General features: G+C 49.5%; 1 protein-coding gene across 8 annotated transcripts in view; it reads right to left on the reverse strand.

Annotated features, from left to right (window-relative positions):
* The window catches only part of Dpp6 (dipeptidyl peptidase like 6), an 851974-nt gene that overhangs the window by 81445 nt on the left and 753477 nt on the right, over positions 1–17052 (reverse strand). For all 8 annotated transcript variants that reach the window (XM_033764445.1, XM_033764449.1, XM_033764448.1 and 5 more), the window contains one exon: positions 807–961. In XM_033764445.1, coding sequence (XP_033620336.1) covers positions 807–961 — 155 coding nt within the window. The remainder of the gene's footprint in view (positions 1–806; positions 962–17052) is intronic.

Genomic DNA, 17052 nt, shown 5'->3' on the forward strand with positions numbered 1-17052 from the left:
GGCCATCAATGCCCTCCAGCATCAGCCCCCTTGAGCTGGGACACTGTGATTTGGTAACAAAGTGAGGTGTGGGTGTCTCATATCCTCCGCTGGACCTGTGCTGCTCTTTGGGTCAGAACAGGACTGTCTCCATCCACTTGGGCCGCTCTAATGAGATGCCATATGCTGGGTGTCATGGCATCAGGCATGTGCATCAGGCAAGACTTGGAGGGACGGAATGTCCAGGATGAAGGTGATGGCAGCTCAGGTGTCTGTCCTGCTCCTCACGGATGGAGTCTTCTCACTGTGTCCTCTCATGGTGCCCGGGGGACAGCTCTCTGGTGTTTCTTGATAAGGCACCGATCCCAGTCACGAGGGCTGCCTTCCTGTCCTGGTCACCTCGCCAAGGCCCCACCTCCTAATGTTACCACTTTGGGGTGAGGATCTCAGCCTAGAAATGTTGGAAGAAACTGACTTCCAAACCATAAAAATGACCAAACATCATCAGCCGACTCAGGTCAAGCCAGGGGTCAAATTGCTGTCCCCTTGACCCCACAGAAGCCACATCCTAAAGAGGAAAGAGAAGGGCTTTCCTGACAGCATGAAATTTTGTCACCCAGAGTCATGAGTGGGGGTGATGTTATTTATTTTGGTTCTGGTGAAGCTCAGGCAAATGATTAACAGCCGCTCAATTATTTAAAATAAAGCAAACTCACCAACTTAACAGTGATGGAACTTGTGCAAGGAAATGAGAAATAATTAATCTCCCCTGTTTACTGCTCGCTCATAAACACGCTGTCTGTTCTTCTCCCACCCTGCCAGCCTACCTTGGGGTAGTGATACGGCTTCGCTGCTGGGTATGCCGAGCCTGTGTAGGTCGGCAGCTCCATCACGGGCACGCGGGAGTCGTTGATGGTGGCGTAGGCCAGCCTCGTGCCATCTGGAGACCACCAATGTGCAATGTGGGTCTTCAGGATCTCCTCTAGGGAAACAAAGCAGAGAAATGTGGATGGGTTGCCAGGGGAGGGAACTCCACACCACAGCATGCACCGTGACCCCCCGGGACCTGGCCATCCTCACTGAGCCCCATATGCATTTCCCCAGGCTCTGGATGGGTCTGAGGCCGACGGCCAAATCCCAGTGTCGTCTTCGTACTGGGGGCCAGGAAGCCCTTTTTCTAAATCATCTTGATTAATTTCCTATTTCTCCTTATTTAATTGACACGGTTCTCCAAAGCCCAGTCACTGCTAAGGAGCACTTCTGAATAGAATGATTGCAGACTGTGATTTGTATATGACTTTAAACACAACCAGAGGAGGTCAGCTTGCACTGCAGCACAGCAGCTGGTGTGGAGCTCCCAATGGGAAAGGCGGCTTTGCCCAGCTCTCAGCCAGAAAGGACAGGTGGCCTGCAGGAGGTGCCGGGCCTGCAGACAGGATATGCTCCTGCCATGTCCTGAGGGGGAGGGAAGAGGAGGAGGAAGTAGAGGAAATCAAAGGTCCAGCCTGTATCCAGCCCCAGAAAGGCAGATATGGGTGGGGCTGGGGTGCTTAGTGATGGAGTGCTTGATTGCCAAGCAAGCCTGAGGCCCTGGCTCTCATCCTCAGTACTGAAAATCCCCAAACCAAACCAAACAAACACACAGACACCAAGAGAAAGAAGGACACAATTCAATCCATGCTGGCAGATTACGAAGCATGCCAGCATAGAAAGGACAGAGACAGGAACTGGGATTCTCTTAGGTTGCCACCAGGGGCACCCACAGCCCTTCTTCTCCCATATGTCCCATATAGCTACCCAATGTCCACTATACATAGATTTTCTAGTTATTTGAAATACAATCCAGAGAGAAACATTCTACTATGTGGTTATCTTTTCCTGTACTGAGATTGAACCCAGGACTTTTATATTTAGCTACAACTCCAGCTTATTGTTTAATTTTGTTTTGAGATAGGATCTTGTTATGATACTAAGTTGCCAAGGCTGAGTTTGAACCTGTGATCTTCCAACTTTAGCCTCTCAGAACACAGCTTGTCACACAGTCCCAGCACCAACCCCATGCAGGTGGCTCTGAGCTCAACGGGTTCTCTCTTACAGAAAGGGCTTCTTGTAGTATAAATGAGCCGCCCTGGGGTCTGCTTTTGGAACAATTCCTGTAGTTACACAACAGGAGGCCCTGGTCCCTGGCAGGCAAGGACCACATTCCTGCCTATGTTTCCACAATGCAGAGTGCAAGCAGGGGGCTAAGGACACTTGAGAAGCAGCATTTGTACATAGCTGGATGGGGAGCAGCTGGTTGGAATGGAGTTGGGTGTCACTGCCCAGGGGCCACGTGGTCAACAAGGGGAAGTACAGTAGGAGGACCCAGAGCTGGGCCACTCTGGCACAGAGGACTCAGTCCTTGTCCATGGCCATGAGGACATTTCCCAGTCCAGGCAGAGGAGGCCATGTGCCCAGGGGAGGCTGGCTGGGGTACAGGTTGCCCCCTCCCCATGCTGGAGACCTGGGTAGCCCTGGAGGAATGATGGTCACATTAGTGTCCTTCTGTCTGTCCTCTGAGATCCCTCCTTCAGGGTAGTACAGGCTGCAGTGACCCTGCTGTTGCTTCCAGCACCAGGCAGCAGTTTCATGACTCACGAAGCCATGGTCAGGCCACCTTCCATCCCCAGGATGTACCAACCTGGACCCAGTGTTCAGACAGTGGGTACCAAGGCCCTGAGTCCTGGCTCTGAACCCCATCAAGTGGCCTGTTACTGAGTCCCCACATATGGAAGCAGGTCTGGTAGCTGCTCTCATGTCCCTCACTGTGATCCCATGGATCTGCCCAACTTCTATGGGGGACTTGGGGCTCTGCGGAGATGCTTGGGGAGGAGAGCAAGTCCTGCAGCCCAGTCTCCAGAGCTTGTGATTTTCCAACATCGTCAGGTGGGAGCTTGGAATGAGGTGACTCAGAAGTGACTTTACACGGAGTCACCTGATCTGCCAGGGTGCTGGTGGGAGCAGTGAGTAATAGACCCCAGCAGATGGCTGGCTGGAAAAAATAAGCATCATTTGAATGCAATTTTCGTGATTCTGTTCACTTTTCCAACATGGAAATCAGTGCCAGTCTGAGGGCAGAGGGAGGAGGGAGTGTGGCCCAGCAGAAGTCAGCCTAGGGGCTGTGCAGTGCTTTGAAGGAGCATGTTAATTCCCAACCACAGTGGACAAAGAGCTGGCAGCCATAAGCTTCATAAATGAAGAATGCTGGATGGAGACAAACAGGAATAACAGCCAAACCCCCAAGAGACGACTTGTCTGCTCCTTCTCTTTGAAGCCAGCATTCTCTCTTAAGACTGAAGAGGTCAGACATGACATGTGGACAGGCAAGTCTTCATCATTCTACAGGTGGTGAGAGTTGACCAGGGGGAGAGCAAGGTGCCCTGCTCCTTCCCACCCACCTTTGTTTCCATCTCACTGTTGGACTTGCCCCCTTGGACTGGAAGGAAATACTGTTTTCCCAGTCTGCTTAGCAGGACAGGGTGTGTCACACGTAGGGACAGAGACTGATTAAATATGAGTGAGGACCTGAAGCTGAACTGAGGAGACCACATTTTCATCAGTCCCATCAGCAAAGAGCAAGGGTCCTATGTCCAAGCTCAACTTGCCCTTTTGAGAATTTGGATGCAGAAAAACAATCAGTACGGATCACAAAATGAAATGTTTGGAACAGAAGTTGGAGCCTGTTGAGTTCAGGGATGACAACCTGTGTGTGTGCATGAGTGTGCGAACATGTGCGCGTATGCTTGTGTGCGTGTGTGAGAAATGTCAGCTCCTTCCAATCCCAGCCCACAGTGACACGGTGGCATATACAAAGGTGTTCTGCTGTGCTGAAAAGCTAGTCCTATAAAACAAGGATAGCTAATTTGCTTTCCCTGTGTGTCCATGAACACATTGTCTCTTAGCGTTTCCATTTTTCTATATGCTGGTCACTCATTAAGGACATCATTAAGTATAAGGAGCTAATGGGGAAAGGACCAGGCAGACAGCACCCAGGCCTCAGCATTCATTATGAAAGCCCCTGCTCTGCAAACATTTTCTTCAAGATCCCTGGCTTATTGAGGCAGCTGCTTAAATGCCATGTACCAAATGTGGTTAAGGAACAGAGATTTGCGGACAGAGGAAAAAAAATCCCTATTTCATCAACTGAATTAATTGCATGAGCCCTTGCCTCTGAACAGAATGAACAGCTCACCCTTTCCCAAAGCCCAGCTGAGGAGTTTTCCTTCACCTTCTTGCTCTGGGGGACTAGTTTAGCATCACATGGTGAGTTTTTCTAAGATGTCCCAAGGTACCCATGGCTCACAGTGGGCACAGACTTGGTCAGTCTCTCATTTCTTGACAAAACTGCCATTAGCAGTGCTGCTCACCCATGCCAACCTGTGTTACAGGCACCTATCTGGCAGGAAAGGAATCCCTTAGGCTCCAGATGATAGAGATGACTCAGTCAAGGGGAATCTTCACATCTCTGGGTTGCTTGGCAGACTCAGATTAAGAGGCACACACTGATGTTATTCTGTCACATTCTCCCAGTGTGGCAGGGGTAGCTTGAAGGCATCACTCGGCTGTGCTGTGTACACATGCGCTGTAAATCCAGGTGCCGGTGGCCCTGCTCCAGGCATGGGGTCTGCGTGTACAGTGCACCTGGGAGGGTCCAGACTCCTCTCCCGCAGAGCCTGACAGGTGGCTTTGTGGTGCACATTTTGGTTAAAGATGACTTGACCAGAGAAGAAGATAGAAGGCCTGTCACTGTGAGCACATGGAGGGGCCTGGAGGACACCATGCTGAAGGAAGTAAAGCAGGCACAGAAAGACAAGCACTGCATGCTCTCACCTGGAAGTAGGATTAGGGAATCTAGGGAAAGTGACATCACAAGGACAGAAGGAAGAGACTGGGATGGAAGAGAGGGGATGTGTTGGTCACAGGGCACAGAGTCTCAGAGAGACAGGAGGAGCAAGGCATGGTGACTGTGGCTGACATAACTGTGCTCCTGAAAGCTGTGGATAGAGTGGGGTTAAACGAGGAACACCGAAATGATGCACGTGTTAATCAGCTCAACTAAGCCACCCCATGATTCATACACATCTCAGAACAACATGTCACACACCACAAATATATACCATTGTGTCAGCTAAAACAAAACAAAAAATAAAAAAAGGACTGACTAGAGACATCCATGCCGTCTTGTGAAATAAATATCGAATGTGGAATTGTATGCACAGGGTCTCATCAGCTGGGAAGCAGCTCTTCAACAAATGACAGGCTCCTCTAATGGGTTTGCTGTGTGCCCTAAGAGAGATGAAATCCTCACATAACCTGTGCATGTGACTTTACTTGGAATGAGGTCCATGCAGACATAATCATGAGGGAGCTTGGGATGAGGTCATCCTGGGATGGGGTGGATCTTGCCGCCACTATAATTGCTGTCTTTATGAGGACAGAAGAAGAGCACAGACACAAAGGGGTGACCGCGTGTGACCACAGAGACAAAGAGATGTGTCTACAAGTCCATGTTAAGCCCCTTCTGCAATCAAGGAATTGGAGGCTCAGAGAACTTTGCTGAAGAAAGGCATGGCAAACCTCATGCTATGATGGTGGGAGACAATGTTTACAATAAACAAAATATTATCGTCCACAACCCCAATACACAAGTGGTCCACATAGATACTGTAAAGGACAGTGGGAGCGGAAAACACAGAAACAGCAGGAAATTTGAGTGACATTGCAGCAGGCTTTTCCTGGGAACAGGAATGGCGAAGCTTGGAAATTGACCTCCAACACCCACACTCTGCTCTTTAGTAAAAGGATACACGAGTTGTGGCTGGGCACGTGGCCTGCCAGGGCAAAGGCAAAGTTTCCCAGCCCTGGAAGTTGGGGCATGTGACCAGTCCCACTTCTGCCCCTCTTTCCCTTCTTTCTGCTTGCAGGGGTGAGACCACCTCAGCACACGGGTGATGGCTGCGCTCTGGCACGGAGAGCCTTAGAGTGAAAGAGTCTTTGCTGTCCCCATCACACAGAGCTCCTCCAGCGAACACCCTGAGCCACAGGACAGAGCCGAGGTCACTGCCAGGACAGTGCTGACCCCTGGTCTGCTGCAGCTCTGTCACAGGGACGTCGTGAAAACCCAGGCTGGATGGGCAGTCGTCCCCGGAGCTCTGCTGAGCTCCCCAGGGGTGCTCAGGGTCTGAACCTGGGATGGAGAAAAGTGCCGCCAGCTGCAGGCCATGGGAAGGGAGGAGAGGCTGGGACAGGGGTCAGGCCTACAGTCCCTGGGGATGCCTGATGGGCTAGGTCCACTGCAGATGTTCAGCTGGAGACACTGGAAGGTGGCACAGACATGGGGTAGAACAGCAAGTGGCCACATGAGGACTCTGTGGAAAAGCCTCTGGGCTTCTGGGCACGTGTCCTACACAGTGGGCTCACCAGACCTCACTTTGGGGAGGGCTGGGGTCAGGATGGGGGCCATGAAGTGGCAAAGCCCATACCGGGGTCCCCACCTTCCTGTGCACACCCTTCTCTTCCCTGTGTGGCTCAGGGGATGTTGTGGGGAGGACACACATGTACTTTATGTCTTCCTCCTCACAATAATGGAGCTGCTGAGAAAGCCTAGAAGCCAGACAGCCACCTTTGGGGACAGTGAGACCCAGAATCCCCCTTTTCTTGTTTGAACACAGCCCCTGCCAACTACACATTTTGTCACCTCGGTTTCCTGCTTTCTGTTGATGCAGGTTACCTACAATGACATTGTCCCATTGCTTTGGGTTTCACTAGGAATCCAAAACTCATATTTTCTTCAGAGACAGAATGTAAAGTTACAGACTTTCTCTAAAAGCAGGGGGAAAAAATGCCCTTGGGTTTACTTTGGAGGCAGCATGACAGTGAGGGGACCATGGGGACCTCTGTGCCAGTTCCTGAGTGTCCGGCCCAGGGAGCGCTTGGGCCACTGTGTCTCCTCCTCATCACAGGTCATACAGGAGAGGCAAAGTGAAGGGCACATTGAAGCCCACAGTGGCACACTGAGGCCCACAGTGTGTGCCAAATTCACATACTTTGAGGCTGGGGCAGAACAATTTAGGGAAGGTATTGGGGGTCCATAGCCACCCAGAGGAGGCAAAGAACATCAGAAGCATCTTCCAAAGATGAATTCATGAATTCAGGCACCAACTAACAATGCTTTGACAGACTGCATACATTCACGATGGGGTCCCATGAGGCAATAATGGAGTTGGAAGTTCGTATCATCTAGTGACATAATTACCAGTGTCCTAGTACAACCCCTTGCTCCCTGTCTGTGTTGACACCCATATAGGCAGACCCACTCCAATACCAGTCATGTGAAAGTACAGCAGCACAACTATGGACAGTATATCATCCTTGATGATGATAATACATGACCATGTTCCTGATTTATACGTTTATTACACCTCTGATCATTTTTATAGAGCTCCTATCAAGGCAGAAGTTTTCCATGAAACAGTGTGCTGTTGTGCAGGCAGCAGCAAAATCCATCTCCTGTTGATGCTTCTCTTGACCACACTGAGAGGCTGTCTTACAGGATTGTCCTGTACATGCAGGCTGTGTTTGTGCACTCTAGGATGTTGCCAAGATGCAGAATTATGCAAGGACCCATTGTTCAGTGAGTCATAATGTACTTCTTGACATTATTTGAGGTTACCGATGTCCTTTTTCTGCAAAGTTGTTGTATTGGTCAGCTTTCCTATTGCTGGCACACTATACCTGACCTCTAAAAATTAGAGGAGGAGAAGTTTAAGGAGGCTCATGGTTTTGAGGGATTCAGTCCATGGTTGGCTGCCCCAAAGCAGGAACATCATGGCATGGTGGGCATGGAAGGGCATGGTGGAACAAAGATAATGAATTCACAATGAAAGAGAAGCACAGCAGGGAACAGCACCAGAGAGGAAGGACTCAGATATAGACCCTAGGCCATACCTCCATGATCCATCTAGGTACACCAAGAAGCAGCTTTACTAATCTTCTGGGCAGCTCTGAAGGCAATCTAGTTGGCTCAGTCAAGCTTAACCATCACAGTCATTCATGCTCCATTATAAGTACTCTACTGAGATCCATGCCTTGCTGGATATAGTAGGCTCTATTTCCTAACACTGGTTTGTTTCTATGGTACATCCAGGACTTGATGACACTCCTCCCAAGAGGTGCTGTCCTTCCTGTGAGCCAGACCCATATTTTGAGTGGCCTGGACACTGTGGAAGCTGACCTCAGGAATGCCCAAAGCTGGGTCCCTAACAGGTGGTGTAGCTCTATGGCTCCCTCTGGCCAAGGGCACTCAACCTTGACACTATCTGCTCTGCTGTGAGGGAGCCTGGACCCCTCAGAGAGGCCACCTGTGGGTGTCCAGCCAACATGGTCCAGGTGTCCACTGGCAGCCAGCATTAGCATAGAAAATGACGTCTCCATGCAGCCACATGGTGCCAAAGTCATTGGATTTTAGATCACTTAGATCAATTTAAGTTACAGAAGATTGGGAATAGAACAGCAATGAAAGGAAGAAACAGGAGCCTGCATGTCAGCTTTCCCAAGGTGTGTTATCTTGGTCTGAATTTTTCTCACTCTGTCCTCTGCATTTTTCAGGGGACTTGTGGATGCTTCCAGACTTACGGCCCTGAAGCCTTCCCTTCAGAGTCTTCACATCCAAACAGGCAACAGTACACACAAGATATCTTCCTGTCCTTCACCACCTGCCTCTAACCATTCACATGTCCCTCCACCCCCTCACATCCCCATGAGCACCCCAAGCTGTCCCTGGAAGGAAGACCAAGGATCTTGAGACTCACAGCTGAACGCGGCTTCTCGATGCCCTCTCCTTTGCGCCATGCTGTAAATTGCATGTGGATATAGGGGAGGCATTTAAAGTACAAGTGGATCCTCATCGAAAGAGATAATCAAGTGATAATCAACACATGCAAAGATTAGCTAAGCAATGAGCTGGAGTGTGTGCACTCCTGAGCATCTGTGGGAGTTTGCTGTGGAAGAGGGGATCAACCCTAGATGGCCAGGACAGATCCCCACAACAGGCTGGGGAAATGGGGCACAGGGTGCTTCCACTCTCTAAGACCTGGCTTATGGCCATCATCTCATATACTTTTTCTAGAGTATTCCCCCAAATTTTATAAGCTACCAGCCCCACAAAGTAGAAATCTGCATTTCTGGGAGAAAAAAAAATCCATAAAAATATAGCCCTGCTTAGAAAGATGGTTCCCACCTGCATCACAGAGGCCAAGAGCTGTCCCAGCAGGGGCTGAACAGGCCATGAGATGGAACAGTGCTCTACCCTCCTCTCCAGGGCCCTGACCCTTAACTGAGAAATGAGGGGCTGGCATGCGTGAACCCCTTTTCCTGAAAAATGGCAGATACTGAATTCTAGTGCAGTTCCAAACTCTTGGGGCTCTTTTAAGGCAATTCATATTTCATTCATCCTAGCAGTACCTGTGTGGATTTGAGACTTTTCAATGTGATGCACCCTTTGGTCTCATGGGCTGAAAGTGGCCACGGATTCGAAGACTTCTCTATGCAGCTGCACAGGCCTTTCTCTCACTGGCTTCTGGGCTCCCCAAGGTCAACGTATGTGAGCATCAACTCCAGCGCCCAGGTGAGGCCCACTGCAACTGCAGAGTTTGGGCCTGCCAGCCAGAAGATGCAGGTGCTGAGCATGGTCCAAGGGAGCCAGGAAGAGGGGGGCTTCTGGTGGGGAGGATGTATAAGAGGAAAGGACACATTGCTCTGGTCTATGGCCAGCCACCTGCTTTGTGGGCTGGTCACTGACCTCTCTGAACACTGCCAGAGGACATAAAGGTGCTGGCCACCCAGCGAGACCTGAGCATCGCATCCTGGTGTCCACAAAGAGGAGCATCTTAAATGATCTTTCTTGCATCTGGGATTCCCATCTTCACCACTGCACAGTGGTGTATGTTCCAGGGAGTGAGGGGGTCAGGTCACCAAGGAGGCACACTTCTCTCTTATTTCCCACATTCTTTTCCTTCCCTCCCCCCACTGCAACCCAGTGCCACCCGGTGCGGTTGGGCCAGGCAGCTCTAACTCTCCAGCCAGTGAGACTGTGCAGGTCAGGCAGCCCAGGAGGGACCTGCAGTTTTTCCTCAATGCTGACTCAGTCTTGTGAATTCAGCTTCCAAACTGTTTTAAATGTAAAATGGAATGTTCCGCCATGATACTCACATTGCTATATATTTTTTTCCTGCTATTTTGCCAAAGCTGATCATTCTTTTAATATTCATCAGAAAGTTAAAAAAAAAGACTGAGGTTCCAAAATGAGAATTATAATTAGAAACTGACTTAGCGACCAGCTGAGATTTACCACAGCTTGTATTTTCTGAGGGTTTCTTAAAAGTGCTAACTTTATTTTGTCCTCTTTTCAGAGTTAGAAGTTTTTGCCACAAAGCAAAATTATACCCTTAAAATTAAATGTAAATTTCTTTATGGATGGCTTTGTTTTAAGATGATAATGATAAGAATACCTTTTCCTTTTATGACGCATTGTGGGAAAGCTCATGATAATACATATTTTCAAAGAAAACCCTGACAGACCCTCATCCACCCTAATCAGGCTGAGATATTTTGCATAATTATTTCCTAGTATCAGTGAAAACACCTTTGAAAAATCTGGGTATCTAAAACAATGTGTATCAGACAGGAAATTAGGTCTCAAGGTTTTTTTTAAGAGGAATGTTAATAAGCTGTAAATTATAAACAGCATTATGAATAGTTTCGCATCCAGCTACACCAAGTATTAGATGTTTCCTGGTTCTGCTGATCAGAGAACAAGCATCTGGATTCCACTTGTGCAGACCATGCTGGCCCCAAAGGGACAGTGTGAAGACTGGGATGAAGGAGAAGGGCTCAGGGGCCACTCCCATTGCCACATGCAGCAGCCAGGGGCCATCAGGGGTCACACAGGTGATCCTGCATGCTTTCTAGGATGGGGATGGAGAACAGCAGGCTGCACTGTGTCGGAGGACAAGCCTCCTCCTACACGGGCACAGCAGCCTTCTCCTACACCAAGCCCAGTCCGTTTCCCTGAGATGAAAGCCCCTTCCCCACAGGGGTTACCACTGTGAAGGTAGAGGATGCCTGTGAAGTGGCGACGTCCCCGATCACCCATCCCTCCTTGGACGATGACAACAATGACTGTGTCTGCCACCTGCGAGTGGTGCCTGTGCCCTGACATGGGACAATACTGGTAAATGGACAGGTGTCTGCTGGGTCCTCGTCCGCACCCAAGGCTGTCACTGGGCATATGGTTTCAGCCCTGTCATCAAAGAAATCACAGAGCCAGGAGGATGGCTGGGCACTGCTTCACTTCAGCAGCCTAATGATCACTGCCCCATGATTTTAGCAACACTCTCTGTTTAGAAGAAGATGAAGAAAAAGTTGGACTGCAGGAGGGACCTGATCCTGAAAGGGAATCCATCTCCAGGTCCTGTGCCACACCAGAGGCTCCAGCTCCTTCGGCATCATCAGTGCCTCCACATGCAGGGGGACAGACCAGGGTAGGGCACACAGCCTGGCACACAGGTGCCTGGTGAACAGCTTCCATAGGACCAGAGATGAGCAGAGGCAGGGGCACTGTGTTCACAAGGTCCCACCTGTCTTTCCCTGGCCTTTGACATGGCCCTGGATGGAACAACAGTACCGCACCCCTGACTCTCTGGGCCCAGTGTGTACTACCTGTTTCCTGGGACACCCTCGAACCCAGCAGTGCCTGTGTGACACATGGCCTTCCATGGTGTTGAACAAACAGGAGGGGTCGATAAATGCTTTCAAAGCCAATAAAAGTGTGAGAACTACCAACAGCAGTGCAACAGTTCCTGGACAAACACCTCAGCAACGGTTGCATGTGGAAGGCTTTCCCAAGCATCAAGTCTAACTGCATAGCACCCAGTCCATCCAGGGGCACTGTCGAGGGAGGGAGAAGGGTCAGTGATCCTGCCACGATGACAGGGATCAGCTTGGCCTCAGATGTGCTGGTGAGAGACGATGCAGCAGTGGGCACGCAGAAGGCAGCAATGGCCCCAGGGATGGAACAGTCCTGTCCTGCCATAAGCAGCATCCTCCAGTTCCCAGTGTCCCTCAGCCCCAGTCCTAAGCTAGGGATGCTGGGCCCAAGGAGAGTGAGGATTCCTCCATGGACCACAGGGATGGTGAAGAGGCCATCGGCAACCTGTGGACCAGCTCCTGCACACTCGGTCTCTGGAGTTCATGGATTCAGATGGATGCCATACAGAAAAGGGAAAGACTCCACCACAGCACACAGCACATCCTATCCATGCCTGCCTCCTCCCCCAGTAGCCTAGACAGCCTAGCTGGACTCCCAGGCTCATTCTCACTGCCCTGTACTGTCAGCTTCCTCCCAAGGGGACACTGATGCTGTGGGTCCTGACACAGCTCTGGTCAGCATGGAGGCCACTGAAAGACCACGTGTGACTTCCCAGAGACAGTTTCTGCACATCTCTCTACCTGCCCTGTGAGCTAGGCAGCATTTGGGGATTGCAGAACCTCCTGAGTTGGGCTTCCTTGACACCAGGGGCATCTTGAAGAACCCTCACCACTGGTGACAGTGATCTGAAGGCCATCAAGACTAAGACCCGCATCTCCTTTTAGCTGTTGACATCTGAGGCCACATGAAGCTCCCCACTCCCCTGCCCAATGAACAAGATTCAGAGCACTCCCACCTGAGCTGCCTTTGTTTCTCACAGCTTACAGGAAGACTTATGGGGCAGGAAAGAGAAAATGTTCTCATCTTTCTAACCCACAGGCATCATAAACACCAAGACAGTACTACAGTGCACCAAGTGCCTAATAAATGACCATGCTAGTGCTGGTGACGAAACTGAGGTCCTCTAGGTGGGCTCATTTGCTCTATGTCACACAGCTGGAATTGGCAGAGACAGACGGCTGAGCCTTCACTGCCACCTCTCACACCCTTCCTCTCCCCAGGAGCTCACATTTTGCTGGCTGCTTTGGGCACGTTGGGTAGCTTTTTAGAGCACTTAAGTTCCACCTCTGTACATTCACTGGTTTGCACCCCTCAAAGAGCCTATGGCTTTAGACCTAATTTCAGAAGTGAAATAAGAACTATCTATAATGTGGGGCAGATCCTACCGGAACACAAAGGGACATTAAGCTGTCTGAGGGCCACTGAAATCCAGCTCTCTCCTGAAATGAGATGGTGAGATGGACTCTTCCTCAGAAGAGAGCAGGTAGGATGGGGGGCAGCTGCGCTGAGGGGTAAATTTGAGGGAGCTCATGATGTCTCTGTTGTTTTCCTGAAAAGCAGGATTTTCTTCCAAAGTTTCCATTCCTGGCTAAGCTTACAAGATCGCCACTGGAGCTATCATGGTGCAGAGGGTGAGGTTCCGAGAGACCCTGGGGACAGAAGAGACAGCTTTGACTTCAATGGAACTTACACCTGAGTTAGAGAGGGCTTTTTTCCCCTATCCTCTTGGGGAATTCATTTCCAAGATAAAAAGAGTATATTTTAAGTGTGTTTCCCCTGGTCTTTCAATGAATCTTCTGTTTGTTTTGTATAACTGTTGGCAGAAGATTTCCACTTATTTTTATAGTGAAAAATAATAGTCACAGAGCATTTTCCTTTGCCAAAATCTAAATAGCACATGAAACTCTAAAAATGGAACCATTCTAAGATTGGTTTTCTCCTAACACTTTTCTGGGTAATTGTGATCTGAAGCAAAGATGCAGAAATAGCCTTGGCTGCTGGAATTACTCCAAGAATGAAAAAACCCAGGTAGAACCTTCTGGAAGCTTGAGAAGAGCCTCCTGGAAGCTCTGGTGGGGATTTCAAGGGCAGTGTGGTACAGTCCAGCTGTGGATGGAGTGGGGCTCTCCCAGTGAGGCACTTGTCTTTGAGCCCCTAGCTCACTAGGCTGCAGAGGTAGCATCACATGGGCTATACTCAACCCCAGAACCCTCCCCCAGAGGGAATCCTGGGGCGATGTGGAAAACCCTGAATCTTATGACTGCTTTTGGAATTCATGTCTTCCCATCGAGTGGATCCACCTCAGTTAAGCCCCCTGCCACTCCTCAAATGCTGGGCTTCTGGAACCTTCTCTGGGCCCTCTGGCAGCCTCCCACGCAAATCCTGAGCTCATTCTCTCCACAACTGCTGGCCTTCCTTTTTTGATAAATCCTTCCAGAATCACAATATTTACAAGCCATTCACACATTAACTTTGATAGGAACCCTGTAAGTCCTGTGTCCTGTGAACACCACCAAAACCTCATGGGAAAGGCAGGGGTTAGTTACTAAGGCTGGTGTATGCTTTTTTGTACTAGTTAGGCAACATTTATAAGATGCCAGGTACTGGCACAATTCTACTGCAGCCCTTCCAGTGGCCCGTGTCTGGGCTTTGTTGTTCTGTTTGGCAGAGGAAAAAGCTGAGGCTTAGAGATATTGACACTGCCAGTCACTAGAATATATGGAGTACTGGTTTTACAACAGGTATGATTGGAGCCCACTCCACCACTGGGGGGCGGTGATGGAGACCTCCAGGAAGAGGAGACCAAGTCCTTCACTCAGCCTTGTGGGACAGGGGCCAGCAGAACCTGTTTAGTCTTGATTCTTGCACTACGGCAAACCAGGAAACTAGACAGCAGTGGCTGAGTGTCTGTTATACTCCATGCAGTCTGGCAGTCCCGGTTACAGCTCACCATTTGGAAACCCATCTGCCTGAGTGATAGCAGCATTGCAGATTGTCATCTTTTAATGAGGCAGGAGACAGACCCAAACAGAGTGCAGACAGTGAGGTGGCATTTAGGATCATACTGCAGGAAAGTAGCCCCTGAACGGATTCTGACTGTCAACCATGCCTGCGAAGGCTGTGCTACTTCTATTGCATAGAGATTTGACAAAATCAAATCACCCTAAGAAATCTGGGCCCTGAAAAATTGCAAAAGGCATAAATAACATGCCTGGTAGCTCTGTATTCAGAAATAGCCTTATTCTAAATAGAGAAAATCTTATTTATTCCTCTTTGCATCTGCTGCCTTTTTTTCTGCCACTAAATATTTTATCCTAGGTGCTGAGAGCAGAATTTAATGGGGGGTTAAAAAAGAAATCAGTGAACATCAAGCCAGAAGGCAAATGGAGCTTTTACCTTGCAAGGCTCACAGCTCCCTCCCTAATCAGTGCTGTGTTATTTGCATATTACACACTGTGAGGGCCTCATTATCATCAGAGAGATCCGCAAATTCCCTGAATCAACTCCCCTGAGCCTGGGGACCTGGTTTGCTCCGGAGTGTGCCTGAGATGGCCACCAGATGGCAGCATCTCTACCTGTTGGTCCTTTAGTGGAAAGGAAGGAAGTGGGTTTGATTTCCCCTGTGTCGCCATGATAGCTCAGACAGATTTTCATTGCCAGCTTCCTGGCACAGCTTCTCCAAGGCTCTCATGAATGGCTAAGATCTTCACCACCTTTTCTCCTTCAGTGTGTGTGTGTGGGAGAGTGGAGGGATGCAAACAAATGCTTGTCTCTCTGCAGAAATTTAGGTGGGGATTGTCCAGGTGCTTGGAGGTCAAGGTTTGGAATAGTCTCCTACCATGGTCACCTAGGAGAACCAAGAATGCGCAGATGACTCATTGCAAATCCACCTGCTGCACAAGCCATTTCAGCCACATTCTAGGGGAGTCGGGGGGGCAGGGTGGGGCCTGCTACAAAGGAAACGGACAGAAAATTGCAGGAACCCCAAAGCAACAACCACTATAATGGTACTTACCTTCAGACTGTTGGAGCTCAGTTAAAGCAGGTATTTGAGTAGCTTAATGAATTCCACTCTGTCTTTGTCTCTGTGTCTCTCTTACATCCGTAGTCACACACACACACACACACACACACACACACACACACTCCTTTTCTTCTAGTTTTATCTGCTTTGGGAAATCTCCATACACACAAATTATTCCTATTATTTCCTTCTTTTTTGCATTGAATGAATTGGAACCACCTGGGACTTGGTGCTGGACAGGCCACATCTAGCCACATCTAGGCCCCTTCACATAGTTTCCCTTTCCTTTTCAACCTTAGGTTCCCTCAGTGAAGATTTCCTCAGGCTCAGTTCAGTGCCACCACAAAGCAGAAGCAGGAATGAAAATCCTGGCTGGTAGACTAAGCCACATCCCAGCACCCTAGAGAAGGGGCCACCTCATAGGTGGACCAGCCTTCTGTGTGGGGTCTGCAAATTCCAGCTTCTCCACTCACACCGCTTCTCCTCCTTCACGTCTGGCTCTACTTTCTCCAAATGTGCATGGCCATCTAAGCACCCTGGAGCACCCAAGGAGATCTTAGAATGGCTGAGGCGAGGTGTGACAGGGACCTGGCAGGTTCAAGACATTGTGGACAGAACAACCACGTGTTAGGACCTGCTCTGTGTTCCTAAATCCCAGAGGCCCTTGAAGCCTCCAATGGCCTTGCTAGAGTTGGGGCCTGGAGAGACCAGAATGGCACGGTCAGAGCAGGGCCAGGAGAAGCAGGGGACCCTGATCGGTGGACACTGTGTGGCTTGGGCAACCCTGGAACACTGAAGCCTCGCTGACCACAGCTGTGAGGCAGGACCTGAATATTCTGGTGGCATGATGGTTTGGGGACAACCACACATTGCTAATCAACTTCCCCCAGCTCTGTTGAAGTTTCCAGTCCAGGAAGAGCTTTTGTTGTCTCAAGCCTCACAGGATCCCAAATTGCAAACTGTGTAATGAAAGAAATTGGACAAGCTTGGGAGCAAAGTTCTGCTAAAATCACCAGAAAATGAAATTTGGAATAAAACATTCAAAAAGGGAACGAATTCTTAAACTAATGAATTAATGGTTGCTTGGCTTTCCAATTTTCATCTCTACAGTCTTGAATCAGGATATATCATTCTTCCCAACATGTATGAATGTGCTAGAGATCCTACCATCTAATTAGGGCATGGCAGAGTGGCACCATGCCTTATAGAAACTTCCCCAATGCAGGTCCAGGTCTCACTGACC

The sequence above is a fragment of the Fukomys damarensis genome, unplaced genomic scaffold, assembly GCF_012274545.1.
Source record: "Fukomys damarensis isolate Sample0158 unplaced genomic scaffold, DMR_v1.0_HiC HiC_scaffold_16, whole genome shotgun sequence".
NCBI classification, from domain to species: domain Eukaryota; kingdom Metazoa; phylum Chordata; class Mammalia; order Rodentia; family Bathyergidae; genus Fukomys; species Fukomys damarensis.